We start from the raw sequence: 16,705 nt of genomic DNA, 5'->3' as shown, positions 1-16,705 counted from the left end.
GGTATACACCAAAGTCAACGATTTAAATCAGCTTTTAAAGCTTAACATTAAGTATTTAGCAGCTTAAAATTAACAGCTACGTTTACGAAACGCAGAAGATAAACGCTTAGAAAAGCCACGCGTAGCTTGCGGACAACCAATTATAAAGCTCTGCTTGGTAACTAAGCATTGGGTTTGTTTGTAATTGTATTGTGTGTAGGCTCTTCAAAGTACTATCTTTTACAGGCTTATTCATACATCATGGCCTTACTATAATAATTTTCTTAGGTTTCAAAGTCTCAAAACAATAGGACAATGAGCTAAATCATACAAGACTAGTAGTACATTGTTCCAAAAAGAACAATGATTATACTTTATAATATTGATTTTTATTTTCCAACGTTAATATCTTATAATTATTATATTTTTGTGATGCATTTAAGCTTACATACCTGTTATGTTGCCTTTAATATACATTCTTCTTAAAAAGTACGTCGTCAATCACAACGCATTTTATAAGTTACATAAAATATACTTATCTTGGTATTTTACCAATTTTGGCAAGTTTTTTTTGTTACAATTTTTTTAATTTAGTAGAATTTCTGAACTACTCGTAATGTTAGTGTTAAATTTTTTTTTGAAGCAACAAAAGTTTTATAGTTTAAAAATAGCTACAGGATGTCAACATTCAATTTTCTAAAAAAATCTAAACTGTAATTTTGTATAACGTCCAGTCGCATTTTTGTAGTGCTAACAGAAATTAAATGCAGCACCGGTAGTAGTTTCTATTCAATAACTTCTTTAAATTAAAATTTTAATCTCAACGTCTTAAAATTATAACGTTAGTGTCGTGAGAGCAATGTATATACAACTTAATTTAAGAATTTACATACACACTTTGCATAGAGAGAACGATATACATAATTAAACTTATGCTAAAAAAGTATAACTAAATTTAAATTTTAATTTATGTCTAGTAGTAATGAATTAAAATTTATAAAAATTAAAGCATACTAGTAAAAAATACTCGTAACATGACAAAGAGTGTTGCATAAACGAATAAGTTTGACTATGCAATTCACATGTCATTTCTCAAATATTAACCAATAAAATAGCTGATATTTATTTTCGTCTTCTAACAACAGTGAGTATTTTAAACCAATTTGATTATTATTTTTATTTAAGAAAATTAACTTTTTTACAAAGTTAACTGAACAATTTGCAAATTTTTCAACTAGCTTTTGACATATTTTATTTTAATCATTGATTTGGTTCATTGAATAGTCTGTTGAAGACAATTTGTAGTCAGATTGTAGAATAATTTTATCCATGATCATTACGCTTCCGAACACCATTCGTGCTGGACACACGGTGTTCATAAAGCAAATGATCATTCATAAAAATATTCGACAGTCTATGACTATTCGTAGTATTATAACTGAGAATTTATTTTCTTGCGTCGTTTTGTAATTATGTTTAAAAAAGACTGACGACAAGCAACTGGAAATGAAGCACCTTCATAAAAAGCATTTATTTAAAATTAAATGAGGGATAGTAAGATAATTTCGAGTCCTTCCAACTGTTTACAAGGCAATTTATTTTTAGTAGCAAACTTAAGAGGAATTAACTTAAAGCGCCTACTTCGCCAAGTTTAACTTCTTGTGCAAGGGAAGAAACATGAGATGCGTCTAAGTTAAATGCTAATATTAGTTCAGAGTTTTGCTGGGCGTCCCTTATAAAATAGAATTTTCCCTAGTTATGATCCGGTGGAAACCTTTTTTTGCCGCAGACAGGATATTTCCAATCTCTTTTTTTTATAGTCATACCATTTGAAAATATTTTTGTGTTTGCAGATAGGATTAGGGCACAATTCTGATTCACTTCTGTTGTTGTAGGGAGGCACGTGAGGAACACAGAGTCGAACGGCATATCAGTTCTAGGAGAATTTAATCACGGTAAGTCGTTATCATAACTGTTAAGTAGGACAATAAGTACAATACCTGAGACTCACATATACGACTTTGGAAGAAAAAACGGCTATTGCTTTCATATAAAGGTTTTATATGGTATAATAAAAAGGGAAACGAGATTAAGGCGAAGGTTGCGAACTGAAATGGTCTAATGCAAGCAGCACATTGAATACACAATGCTGACCCTCCCCGTTGGCTGTGCGGATTAACCCCGCTGTGGACAAATGCTCGACATTGATTGAACATTGCTTGATAGCAGCCAGTTCCAAACAATAATCTCACTTTATCCTTTATTTACCGGAAAAACACGCACCGATCAAATGGATTCCAACACGACTCGAGGCAGAGTTGCATTTATGCATCCGTGAAGTATTTCTTACAAAATATTACTCATGTTACTAACCACTGAATGATTTTCTAGTCTTCCTTTATTGAGTTTAAACAGTACAGAGTTATTAATTTGTTTGTATTTCTCGGTAGTCGTGATTAATTTAATTATGAAACCTGAAAAACAATTTTTTTCAAGTTAGATATTTGGACATTACTTTATGATTGGTCTCCGATGTTGGTGAAATAGCTTTTAGAGCTGCTCTCACTTACATCGTTGAGTCTTAATTCTCAAGAGCCTCACTTATACGAGGTCATCTTAGAACTACTCCGTTTATATTTTCCACAGTTTTCGCTGTTCGTGACTATTTCCGACCAGTTATATCGGTAACTAACGACGTTACAAATAATAATAACAATAAAAGTCTCTCTACTAAAAGACACCCTGTATGCGGTTATGAACTCCCCTGATATCCAAAAGAGCCTTAATTACCAAAACCGTTTGTAACCGGTCTCTTTTATTGTCCCTTTCTAAAACGTCTTTAATTTAATTTCGGTTTTTCTTTGTCTTTATTATGCACAGGAATTGACTATTTGAATCGTCCCATTTAGAAGTAAGTCCTACTTCCAATAGTCAACGATAAGGAGCTTAATTATTGGATGTTTTATTGCCACCTTTCGAGCCTCCGTTAAATAAAAAATACGTTAAGTGTGCGCGTGCCGAGTAGTTTATATTGACGTAAATGCGTTGTAACACGTGTTCATCCACACGCAAACACGTGGTGGAAGATCCAAGTGTTTACAAGACAATGACTGCAAGAGGGAGACATCCTTAAATCGAATTTCTACAAAACGAGATATAAGCTCCAAAGTCAATTTGTGAAAAGGATCTTTTCGAGGAGTGAGCAGACCTTTGCCAGCGTTGAGCGATAAAAACTTTATTGCATTTTCACTGAATTAAAATAATTCGCGAGAAAATTAACTCGAATTTAGTCACGAGCTTAGCGCAGGACAAGCTAACTTACTTTGTATATTAGGAACTGACTGTTGAAAAAAACATTCTTTAACGCTTTTCATTCCAAGATCTTGTCAAATAGTAAAAAAAAGCTAATATTAACTTTGTTTCCTGTTCTATTAAAATTTTGTTTTTAATTAAGTTTGCGCGCCCAAAGTTCTGTGTTTGCGCATAAAATAATGAATCATCAATTTCGTAAAGCTACAACTTGCCAGAAATTGTGCATGTATACATATAATACGGGAGCAAATTGATCGGTTAATTTAGAGCGAACGTACATACAATATGCTGATACAATCCACGAAAATGTTCTTTTAACCAAAGTGAAAGGAAGCTTGATAGCAAGCAATGTGTAATATAAAGATTATGGCAAGTTATCTTGAAAATGGTAATGCTTGCTGAAGACACTGAAGCTTCTTACGTGTAAGTTTAGAGGCTCTTGTTTGCAAATGGAGGCGTGGTGCATTCAAATTTCACATCGTCATATCCCGGACTCGAGATATTGAAGGCTATATCTGAAAATCGTTCAGGTTTTCTCAAGCGTATTTTTACCAACAGCTTCAATATTTTTACTCTAATTAAACGTGTAATTCGGTAACGGAATCAGTTTTGTACGATTTATATTAACACAACTAAAGCTCGGTAATTTGATAACTACTCTACAGGTTTTGAAGGTTTTAGTAAGCTTAAAACAATACAAACATTGCTGCCATTTTGGGGTTTTGTAGAAGGGATGGTCGTAAATTAAATATGAGCCCATAGATAGATAAGTTTCTATAGTAGTGCCTTTTAAATACGTTTTTACAACTTTTTTGGTTTTTACGACATCTTTTTTATACCAAGATAAGGTAGCTTTCAGACTAGGAATAGCTAGACAAGTGATGCGGAGGAATTTTGACCGAGATAGGGTTTTATTATGATATCGTAACGCCAAAATTTTCCAATCATATTAAATTTAATTGTACGGTAGTTTTAACAAAGCAACCTGCTTGAATTTTCACCTACGTGAGAATTTATATTTTGAGATCAACTCAAATAATGATGAAAACTGTAATTAGAGTTAAAATATTGTTAGGTTACGAAAGGGTTAGAACACTGGATATTGTTTACCTCCGAATCTTGAATTAACTCCGCAAATAAGGAAGTTTTTATTACATCCAGGAATATTTGCTATCTGCTAATTAATAATTTCGCAGCAGAAATATTGATTCATATTTAGACCACATTAAGAAGATATTGGTATAAAATTTAGCTGGTTTTGTTGGTTCACTTTTTATTTTATAACTTCCTCCTCATTTGGGCAAAATTAATACTACGTACAAATAAAAAAGATGATGTTGGTGGAAAGAAACACACAACGTAGTCTGAAAAACGATGTTCGTTTCGAGATGGTCGCGCTCGACCAACTCCCGGATTTTCCGGTATTCTGGATACGCGGAGATCACTTCGCAGACCCTTATCATTCTATTAGTGCGTAAACCATGAGCTTGAAACGTAGCCGTATTTTCATCATCGTTCTGCAACTTCAGCATATTCATATTTTCATCGGGTTTAGGACTCTTTGAGTTCGGGAGGAAACGCGGAGCTTAATTTAATTGTTGTTTTCAACTGCTTTATCGCGAACAAAAGAATATGCCAATTGTGGATATCAAAAAAAATTCATCATTTGCACATCTTTACGGTTCTAGAGTTTAAAAGATGAATACTTTCATGCGTGGATATCATCAGATCTCGACAGAAACTCATATATTTTCTTTTAAGATTTTTTGGTCTTATCGCTTTGTTCGCAGATTTGTCAAGCGCTTGAAAACACACTTTTCTGATTGATGGTGTGACTTTTGTTGTTCAATTTTAATTTAACGCAGAACAACTTTTTTAATATATTTACTAGTAAACACTTAGTTTCTGAGAGACAAATAACTATTTGCAACAGTAAAACAAAGTAGTGTTTTTGTGTGTTGTTTGAAAATACTTTTGCAAACCAATCTTTTTTATTTTTTAACAAAAAACTTAAAATGTTTAAATTTGATTTTAATTGGACAAACCAGGCTTAATACTCGTACTTTAAACTTTTTATGTTCAATTTTAGTAAAAAAGACATAAATAAATATTAATTTAAAATCAAATATACGTTTATATAAAATACTACACTGCAACAACAAATTATTTTTCAAATAAAGCTTCGATCCTACATTAATAAAAGTGATCACCTGCTGGACATTTTTCCATTTAATACATTTATAATTGAAATCGTGTCTGTGGCTTACTTTTAACATATTTTTGTGTTTTTTTCAATTTGTGTCAATCGATCTGTTATTAGGTATTCCTACAAATTGTTATTTTTATTAAAGAAAATATCAGCAAATAAATCATGTTTTTTCAATACTAATATCTTAAGGTGGATTTAAGCTTAAATAGCTAATACCTTTCATGTTGCCGTTAATATACGCTCTTCTACATATAAAACACGTCGTCAATCACAATATATTTTATAAGTACATAAATTATTATTGATAGTATCTTGGAATTTTCTCAATTTTGACATTACTTTGTCAAATTTCTTTATAATAATTTCTGAATTTAGCAATATTTCTGATCCAATACTAGTGTCGGAAAAATGACAACACAAATTTTATAGTTTAAAAGTCTCGTTCAATTAAATTCTTACTCCCTAACGGTCTCTCGAATTTAAACTACGACTTCGATTTTGTCTATAAAACTCTTGTCTTAATAGCTGTTAATGCAGTATTTATATAATATAGCATTTTTTTTTAATACGACGGTTTGTATGTTAGCTACGAAGTCACAAATATGTTCTACGAATATTTGTTTCTCTTATCTCTTTGCACCCCACTGTAAAATGGTAATGTGCAAATAACTTATACAATTAATTTTGGACGATTACCATAATTTCCAGTTTATCTTAGCGAACGTTATGAAATCCAACTTACATCCGCTTCCTTATCCATCTAATAAAATGCCAGAGTTCGGTGTCATCAAATCGGATTTAATTATATGTCGAGATATTTTAGGTTTATTATTTATTAAGAGTGAGAAAAATTCACTTGTATGGTCGTAATTATATTTTTATTAACATGATGGTTTTAGGATTGAAATTAAATTTTTGCGAGAGAAAAGTGTTTATACACTTTGAGTTGCGAGTCCTTGCTTTTCACGCTTTCGTAAGCCTTTGTAATACGAGCACCAATTTTCACAATTGCATTCTTTGGCCAAAAATAAGCTACTGCATTGTAGCTGAATAGTTGCAATGAAAAATATATGACGTAGAATTGCAATTTTGAGCTTATTCTTTGACCGGATTTGTTTTGAGAGTTCAGCAAAGTAGCGTAATGACTATAGAAGAAATAACAAAAGCTTAGAAACTTTAACTTGTATTTTATTTCATTAAATCATTGTTGTTTATGTTTAATTCCAATTTTTGAATTTAATTATGCACCCGAGTTGAAAATAATTTGATTTTGAAAAGTTGATTTTGTGGTTAGGATTATTTACTTAAATTGTGTTTTATTATTTTATTATTATTTAATATTATATATATTTTTTGATGTTGCGATTGTGCCTGGCGCACAAGTTTTGGCACATCAGACATGGAAGGTTAATGATTGATGAGGCTGACAGCCTCGGTATAAAATTTTATGATCTATTTGTTGATTATAGGTCGTGTGTTGGAAAAAGCTTGTTTAATCGCGAACGATAATTGGTGCGATCGATGTAAGTTGTGCGGTTGGTAGGGATTGTTTGTTTTGTGTGATGTCTGTGCATAAATTACGTTCCTGAATTAAGTGGTGTTGTTCCAGAGGCCTTCCCGCGCTTCGCCGAGCCCATCCCTAACGTAACGGTGACTGTGGGCCGGGACGCCCTTCTGGCTTGCGTGGTCGACAACCTGCGAGCATTCAAGGTAAGTGGGGTCGGAGTTGATAGATTGCTTTAGGAAGGATTATTGGATCTCGCAAACGACGAGGGACTGCGTCTGAAATCGAGTTTTTTGTCTGATATGCACGAATCGATTTCATGGCTCGACTGAAAAATAATAACATTAGCGTACAACCAGCCCATATATAAACAATAAAGGAGCAGGAGCGGAGAAAACAAACTTGAAAATGGAAGTGCGATTCCTCCGAAAGGAGTGAGGAATTGTTCGTGAGTTGAATTTGCTGCGGGCTTTTTCGGGTCTCGACAGACTAAAGACGTGCACAGCTTCTCTGATTCCTAGATACCGGCAGGCCATGTTTTCATTTTACCTATCGTATACCTTTTACATCATCAGTTAGCGTGTGATCCTCCTGCTATACAACGACCCGTTTTATTCGATTTGTCCTGAGACCTGCTAACTATAATTCTAAATCGTGCCCGACTCCCAAAAATTAATAAGACGGCCGATCCTCAGCCAAGTCTTCCCTAATCCGCGATATCCGCCACTATCGTCCAAAGAATTAATGGAAAGCTTACCGATGCCCGCACGATATTTTGCAATAAACGACCGTTGGACCGCTCACCGATCCCCCAGAACAATGATTACTGCTGAAATTTTCAGCCCGGAACACTAACTCAAGTGTTCATTATTTAAAAAATGCTGAAAAAGTGCGAACATCCATTTACTCTCAGCTTGCTTTCTTCGCAAATATTTTGATTTTTTCAAAAACGATTAGTATTCATTGTATTAACACCAGCTTTTACCCTACTCTTTCAGGCTAATAATTAATCAGATACCAACTTGACAGTTTCACTTTGCTGATTTCAAATTTATTTCTGTAATTCCAATAAAACACAAAGATAGGTAAGTTACAACACCATTTATTATTTTAAATTGAATTAAATGAAGTCAACAGCGGAAACGATGATTAAAACGAATTTACATCAAAAATAAATTTAATTAAATTGTGAATTGTTACACTGAAACAGCCGCCTGTAAAAATACTTGAAATCGATTTGTAGCAAAGACAATTAGCATTCTAAACAAAACCTATAATCTCAGAGTAGTAAGTATAGTGTGTTAGAATGGTTATTGTAACGCGAAATGATCGTATAAACATTTTTTGGAACAAAGACCTAATTTTTATCAACGGATTTATTTATTTAATCTGCTGCAAAAAGCCTAAACATCGATTAAATTCGGACAATTAAAAAAAGATAATGACAAACTTTTTTGAATTTTTGAATAATTCATAAATTAATTGGAATTGGTTCCACTGCTTCCTTCACCTGAGAGATAAAACTTGACGTGAAATTAATTATAACGTAACAAAAAAGTGAAAACTGTTTTAATTGCGCATGCAGTAGGGCGACTTAATATGATTTCTGAAGACAAATGAACAACAATCGCTTAATGCCCTTATTTCTTCGAAATGGTGCAAACATCATGTCATCCAATACTATTGCCAAGCTACCTTAGATTCGACCAAGCTTAGTCAGCAAACTCTCAAGTCTTGGTTCACTACGTTCGGATATCTTTAGTTTTATCCGATTGGGTTATTTAATCGATATCATTATTTCCAATGATTTGACTGCTTACACAAATAAACAAAAAATAGAAATAGATATCTGACAATCATATGAAATTATCGTTTTCGCATATTGAATTCTAGCTGCAGGAAATGCAAACATCATCGCAACGAAGGTTGTGAATATGTAGGATAAAAGTGAAGATCGGTATATAAAACGGAAGCATATAGCCCGAAGAGTTAAAACACGGCCCCGTTAGATATTTGCGAGTTTTTAAATTTATTGAAATGTGAAAGGAGCAAATTCTCATTTAAAATTATTGAAAAATTCATGAAATGAAGTTTGCCCCCAGCTGCTTGGATATTTTAATAGATGCTCAAATTTGTTGATAGTATGACGTGGGAAGGCGAAAACATCGACTTTTCAAATGTATGTTAGACTAGACTGACTGTAACACCTAGGGTAGTTTTTAGTAAATTTGTAATATAGTAACGCTGATATTCTATTGTTGCGATTGGGACAATGGAATCTCTGGGGCATTTTCGACTTTAATGACGATTTTTATATAAGCTGACACATATAGACCCGGTTGAAATTTTAAGCATGTTCTTAAAATATTCATTCGGTATTGCAGTCGGTAAAATGCTTTCGGAGAAGCCGTCCCTCGATTAATCTTGCCGGTATTATAGCTCAGGCCTAATATCGAGCTTTCTGAATAATTTCGCTCCGATCCGACTTTCTTTAATTATTTATTTTCTTGATTTGCAGGTAGCTTGGGTCAGAGTGGACACTCAGACAATTCTATCTATCCACCACAATGTCATCACGCAAAACCCGAGGATATCGTTAAGCTACAACGATCATCGATCGTGGTTTTTGCATATCCGAAACGTGCAAGAATCTGATCGAGGTTGGTACATGTGTCAAGTCAACACCGACCCAATGCGGAGCCGGCAAGGCTATCTCCAAGTGGTGGGTAAGTGTGACCCTTGCTAGTAAAAAATCTCGTACTAGTTTTGCGATCTAAAGTGCCTCCCAGTATCGTGGACCGCGAAACCAGCTCCGATATGGTGGTGCTGGAGTCGACAAATGTCAGTCTGACCTGCAAAGCGACGGGGTACCCGGAGCCGTATGTCATGTGGCGGAGGGAAGACGGAGAAGACATCCGATACAATGGAGAAAACGGTAATTGCATATTTATGAATTTTTATTATGTTTCGTATTTTCGCGGATAAATTTTACCTTTACAATAACTGTGGATGAGAGCCCATCTCAAAAAAGGGAAAAGCGGAATTGGATACCGCAACCCATCACTTATACACTCTTATGTTTTTTATATAAACGGTTTTGCCTCTACCCCGCTTAATAAAATCGTTATCAAACACGAAAAAGCACAATAAACTGATGAGCACTCCACTTTACATACATTACAGCAAATTTCAAAATGAACAATAAAGGACTTATGTCGCAAAGTTATATTGCGACCAGATTTTCAACTAAAATAGGTATAAACTAAAAGTGTTACAAAAAACTGAGAATACATACAATTGCAGTTTAGCAGTTGGGTATGCACAACGTAAACATCAACTGTTTAGTTTATTACACTCAGAGTACAAAATATATAACAAAAAAATATAAATTTAATTCTTTCAGATGCCGGTTAATTTGCAGAGTTTAAAGTTTAGAGTTTGCTGTTAAATTAAAATTTATTCTGAACTGGGGCTTAAACGTGAACTGTTATTTTTATGTAGGTAGGTATTATTTGATTGTTTTTTTTTCAAAATAATAAAAACAATACAGTGTAAACAATTTTCATTCTAAAATAGCGTAAACAGAGTTGAAATATGATAGTGTAAGTTTTTGTCGACAGTATTTCTCTCTTTATAAAATATAGACATCATTACTGTTGTGACACAAATCTGAAAGCTGTTATCTGGCGTTCTCTAGAAACAATAGATTTTGAACAAAACTTCTGTTTTGTGGTTTGTATTTTAAAGTCTACCAATCTTTCGTTTTCTTTTTAATTAAAAACAAATATAAAAAAAATATGACATGTTGTTCAAACAAATGTCAACATATAACAAGTTCTTCAGTAAAAATTGTTCAAAGCTAATTGCTTTGAATACGAAAATAATCATACAATTTCGTCATGTAATTTTTACAAACACAATTTTATTTCAATATTTTTCACAAAGCTCAAATTAATATTGCCCGATTTTGGACATCTATTTACTTATTTGTAAAATATAGGGTGTTTCACACAACTTTACTAGGCTTGCGCGAAATGTACAAAAATCACAAAACACTAGATACAAAAAATTCACTTATTTTTGGAAACCCATGACAGTAATTGTCAAACTAATCATACTGTTTCATTAATAGTCATCATAAACTGCAATTTTTCAGAAACAATTATCATATTATTCTAGTTTACCTATCTTAATCACCAACTAACTAAAAACGTTGTAATTTTTCAAAGGGTGAACAAACTAGAGAAGATTATCCAATTTCACAAAATTTGTAATCGAACTCGATTACAAATTTTGTTAATGCTATAGCCTCGTAAAATTATGTGAAACACCCTGTATGTACGTAAACATTATGATAGAGTTTGAAAGTCTACATTACATTTATTCGGGGATAATCCACCTTTTAATCAATATGAAAGTCGCCTAAATGTTCATACCCTTGTCAATTGAATTTATTAAAAACGTTTGAAATTTGGTCGTTGCGACATGAGTTAGAATTTTAAAGTAGGTACTTTGTAATTACGTTTTAACATTTAACATAATCTATAAAAGTTAGCTTTTGATTATGTCGGTTTGTTATTTGTTTGTTCGTTAAAGAAATAACCTTAGTAAAAACCGCAAAATACAAACTTTTCTTTATTTGCACATTGCTTTAAAGTGCAAGTAAAATCTTTTATCTTTTAAGCAAAAAGACAGAACTAAAAAAAAGTTATTAAAATCTTTGTAAATTGGAAATTAGACCGTCGCTAAGCTCTTAACTAATTGAACTTACTTGTAACACTGAATGATCGTGTTTTGTCATTATTATGCAAATAATTAATTGCAAAAGTATAATTAATGTGTCCACTTACTGCATAAACAATATTGATTGTTTGAAGAACGTCACGAGTTTACTACAACATCCCACAAATCAAGAAAATTAATTATACTTTGTAATAGGGGCAATTTAAACATCCGAACTATAATTAATGTTAAATAGCCCTTACGGTAAATGATTAAGTGTCGATGAATTTGTACGGTGGCAGGCAAAACAAATTCATAATCGTTTAGTACGGGGGAAACTAAACCGCTATCCGAAAAGAGCACGCTAATTGACTGCAAATAATGTTCTTACAAACTTTTTAAATTACCTACCTCAGTTCTTCGTTAATTTTGACGACAAAATTTAGGTATTTATAATTGCTTAAATAGAGAATTAATTTTAATTAAGTAAAAGTTGTGTTTCCAAACTAATTACCAGCCAAATACCGATAAAATTTGTTAAATTGTAAATTTCGTACAATCATAAACGAGTGTTTACTTAGGTAATTTTAATAATGATTTTTCCAAATTCTTCATAAATGTGGAAGAGAAATGCATTATGATTGTTTATGTTCTTTATTTGCAGACTAAAATTAAACCTACTTTTTGTTCAAGTGATATTCAGGCGATTTATATGTGGCTGGCATTTACATATTCCAAATATTATTGAAGACACATATCCTGTTTTGAGTGTAAATGAAATTCTGCTAGACATTTGGAAAATGAACAAGTATTTTTACAACTTTTCAATTAAGTTAGAGTCTGACTTATACTGCAAGTTTGTATAATTTACTATAATTTTTAAACGAGAGTTTTCACAAATTACAGTGAAAATGAGTTAGTAACAGATAATTTCTACAATGTTGTGAATATCGAAATGCAGAATTATCTTATTATAAAATATAATAATTTTGTAGTCATACAGTATACATATTTGAATATTTAGTACTCAAAGCATTTGTTATGAGTACTGATTTGAAAGACTTTAAATCTGCATTTTTCAACAGGACTTGAACAAAAACAACAAAGGATTAGAGTAAAAATTTAAATTTAATCGGAATGAAGAAACAATTTTCGCAAAGTGATAAGGGAATTTATTTTTTCAGTATTGTTGACATAAGCGCCTTGAGGGTCTTTGTCCACGTACTGTCCTTTTTTTTTTGAAAACACAAATATTAGTAGAATTTTATATTCATCGTTAGGGAAAGCTGTTTTATTTCATTTTATTGTCCATCGGCATGACAATGTGTGCAACTTTCTGTTTCAGTGAACGTCGTCGATGGAGAGGTATTATTTATTACTAAAGTTAGCCGGCTTCACATGGCCGTCTATTTGTGTATCGCCTCAAACGGCGTTCCCCCATCTATAAGCAAGAGGGTTCAGTTGAAAGTACAATGTAAGTTTTGTATGCATTCGCTAATATTTCCCAATGTTGATTTATGTTATGTGTGTGTAGTTCCTCCGATGCTATCGATTCCGAATCAATTGGAGGGAGCTTACATAGGGCAAGATGTCACTCTCGAGTGCCGCACTGAGGCATTTCCGACGTCCATCAACTACTGGACTACGGAAAGAGGAGACATGATAATCTCAGGTAGTGGTATTTGTAGAGGGCTCTTTCAAATTGCGTGCAATAATTTAAATTTTGCAAAGAGCGGCAAATGTTAACTCTGATGGCATACTGAATAAACAACAATATTAGCAATGCCATCAAAGAACTTTGAATTGCACATACGAGTTGCATGGATATTTATTTATTATGCGGTTGGAACTTTCATTTGCTAGTCTGTAGTTCGTCGACGTTTACTCACTCATATTTAGCTTGGAAAAGCCAATTGAAATATTAATTTAGGAGGCTTGGGAAGACTGAAATACATCTTTTTATCATCTTCTGTTCAATTATTCAGAGGCCCGCAATTGCATAAAATATTTTAGTATAAAGCTAAATTAATGATACAGCCTATCTGAACTGTAATAATTAAAATTTCTTCTCGTGAACACTGTTTTGAAACATTGTTTTTGTGTAAACTATTTTAGGCTAAAATAAGCCTCAGCCGGCATGATTAACGACTGCCTTGATTTATATACCCCTATTGATTAATCACTACCCCGTACGTACAAGTCCACTTAAGTGCTACTTGAGTGCGTATAAACTTTCTCTCAATTAACTGTCCATCCCCAATTCCATAAATAATTACTCCGACTTTTGTGTCACGAACGGTAATTAATTGACGGAGCATAATAAACGCCGAGTTTCTATTAACCAACATCTTTTATGCAAGCCATTTTCTGATTTCCGTTTTTCGCGCCTCCAGTGAAAAAGTCTTGAACATTTAATAGAGTACTTGTGGATACTTCTCTATTAAATACTTAAAATAATTACAAAAAGTGATAGCCGAACAATCATAAAAAGCTATTTCTTCTGTTTCGTTGACTCTTTATTACTTTATTGTTAATATTTTCCAGGTGATAAGTACGAAGCAGTATCTATGGATAATGGCTATAAAAAATACATGATGTTGAAAATTCGACGAGTCAACAAATCAGATTTCGGCTCCTACAAGTGCGTTGCCAAGAATTCCCTCGGGGAGACTGACGGCGTGATAAAACTGGAAGGTAAATTTTCCAAAATCAATAGTTTTATCAAACAAAAAAAAATATTGTGATTACAGAAATTCCAGCACCGACAACACTGAAAACAACAACCCAGTTTCCGTCATTACCCACGAAAAAGAAAGGTAAGAAACCGAAAGCCGTTTTGTATCATTTATTATTTCTATCGTATTTTTCTTGCCCGGGGTAATAAACTCCTCCATCGGGAACTCCTACGGTTGGTGACGTTACTAAACATTAAAACGTCGCCAATTACACTCATTGCACGTTTTGAATGAGCTTTAAAATGTTTTATGTTTGCTAAATGATTACCGGGAAGCTATGTGAGCATCTTCGGGGAGACCTAAGTGGTTTCGTGTTGTATTTCTCCACAACACTTTATTGAACTTGAATAAATAAAAGTACTTAAATATTACGAGTGCCGATAATATTTTTACGAAGCAGTATATCGTAATTGAATGTAATTCGTGATGAAATGTGTGTTTAGGTAAAACTCGGGCTGGAGATAGATTCGGACGCGGAGAAGCTAACAACCGGGTCAATTCACCTCCCCACTTTGACGATGCCGGAATGTCAGGTGATTTTACTCTCATTAGTCTTCCAGAAACATTTTTGCTGCTTTTACAAAAATCGTAACACGGATTTAAACTTTTTGTCGGCCGTATGCGGGCAACAGAATAAGTTTTTTCTGATTTAGGCTGGTATGTTTAATTCGTGTTTCGAGTCAACGTTTGTGGCCTCTTTCACGTTATGCCAATTAAGTCGCTTAAAAATCAGAAAAGATGGATGCACAAGTGGAAAGTGGCTACTTAATCTTTCAATATTGGTGAAAGTGGTCTTGGGTTCAAGCAAAATCAGATTATCATAACTCAGGCAAGCTGACGTAGAATCTCGCATCTTATCGATTTGGCGCAGTTCTCCACATCTCATCGACAATAATGACGTTTATGAGTTGTTGAGCGTTTGAAAACTATCACGGTGTAGTAAACACGTTATTGTTTGCAACGGACATCGTTTCAGAAGCTCTATTTCTGATAGCATTGCTTCCGTTTCAAGTAAACGTGCTTGGATATGGTCGGCTGCATTGGCATAGCGTGTTCATGCCGAGCATGTTTCAGCTTATGTGCATAAACGATTAATAAAAGAACGTTTCAACTGTTGCGAATGCAAAATTTGAATTCCGCAGCGCCGTTTGCTATTGCCTACTTACGGAATCGCGTTCGCGTTTCAAAAACCGAGCAACAACTCTTTCCGCATTACCCTTTAATGTAATTTTGTTGCAGAATACGACGATGACGGAGAGTTCACTTTGTCGTCGAACGGCTCTCCGCCGATTCAGGAGCCTCCGGGAGCTTTCAGCGGTGCAACGCGCACTGAAAACTTTAACTGGTGTATCGGTGGTGTTCTCGCGATGACATGGATATTCAGTAAAACCCTGAGGTGATCCGATATATCCAATTAAAAACTACACGGAGAAGATTCGTGGTGATAAAAACATATCCAGTGCGAGAGACTGAGTTGTAAATATGTACAAACAGTGCTGAAGTTAGATAATAACAAAGTTGTGTATACAATTGCTGCGCTACAGTGTATATTAGAAACTGCCTAAATTTGAATAGTGCGTGATATTACAATACATGTATGTAGCATAGTGTCAAACGAATCAATAAAGTTTAAATAACATTCTACAACAGATTTTTCTTAGATTTCCAGCGACTCAAACTCTACTATGACTCAAATCATCACTCCATTCTATAAGAAAAACTTTTAAAAGAAAATATTTGCAATACAATACAACGATAAAAATATTCAGTACTTATCTACCTAACAACAAAAACTTGTACAGGGTGTCTTTGAATTGTGTGCCATAATCTTAACCTTAGTATATCAACTTGAAAAAAAACTCTATAGTGATATTTTGAGATGTCGATCATGACCGAAAAAATACCATACACTTGATTGGTCACTGAAATAATGACGTCAAAGTAAGCATCAGTGAATTTGATAATAATTAAAAACGACAACAAAAATCTACAACCTACCGACTCAAAAACATCTCTCAAGGCGTTATTTTTATTTTCATACTGAAATGTTCATGCACTAGGTATGGCTTTTCGTCAGACCAAAATTCGGTATTGTGAGAATTATGAACTCTACTTCGCGTAAATGTGACTTTATCCGTGGCTAGAACTATTGCCGAAAAATTCCGATTTATAACTATTTTATCGAGGAACCACTGACAAAAACGCACTCTTCGCTGGAGGTCTATAGGAAGAAGGGCCTCGACG

The 16,705-nt window shown here is 33.5% G+C and overlaps 1 protein-coding gene across 3 annotated transcripts in view; it reads left to right on the top strand.

Annotated features, from left to right (window-relative positions):
• LOC123007013 (neurotrimin-like) overlaps window positions 1-16,103 on the top strand; it is a 28,890-nt gene extending 12,787 nt beyond the window's left edge. The window contains exons 2-11 of one of the 3 annotated variants that reach the window (XM_044402015.1): window positions 1,875-1,934; window positions 7,110-7,210; window positions 9,523-9,730; window positions 9,784-9,939; window positions 13,072-13,200; window positions 13,261-13,398; window positions 14,271-14,420; window positions 14,477-14,542; window positions 14,905-14,994; window positions 15,701-16,103. In XM_044402015.1, the coding sequence (XP_044257950.1) occupies window positions 1,875-1,934; window positions 7,110-7,210; window positions 9,523-9,730; window positions 9,784-9,939; window positions 13,072-13,200; window positions 13,261-13,398; window positions 14,271-14,420; window positions 14,477-14,542; window positions 14,905-14,994; window positions 15,701-15,861 (1,259 nt within the window). In that variant the 3' untranslated portion in view covers window positions 15,862-16,103. Of the gene's footprint in view, window positions 1-1,874; window positions 1,935-7,109; window positions 7,211-9,522; window positions 9,731-9,783; window positions 9,940-13,071; window positions 13,201-13,260; window positions 13,402-14,270; window positions 14,421-14,476; window positions 14,543-14,904; window positions 14,995-15,700 lie in introns of all 3 variants that reach the window. The other 2 variants (XM_044402014.1, XM_044402016.1) reach the window with 2 other exon arrangements.
• The last annotated feature ends 602 nt before the right edge of the window (window positions 16,104-16,705 follow it).

This window comes from Tribolium madens, unplaced genomic scaffold (assembly GCF_015345945.1).
Source record: "Tribolium madens isolate multiple individuals breed KSU strain unplaced genomic scaffold, Tmad_KSU_1.1 Scaffold_3;HRSCAF=73;Tcas5.2_LG2, whole genome shotgun sequence".
In the NCBI taxonomy this organism is placed as follows: domain Eukaryota; kingdom Metazoa; phylum Arthropoda; class Insecta; order Coleoptera; family Tenebrionidae; genus Tribolium; species Tribolium madens.
Note: the sequence above shows the minus strand (reverse complement) of the source record. Positions and strands in the feature narration are given on the sequence as shown.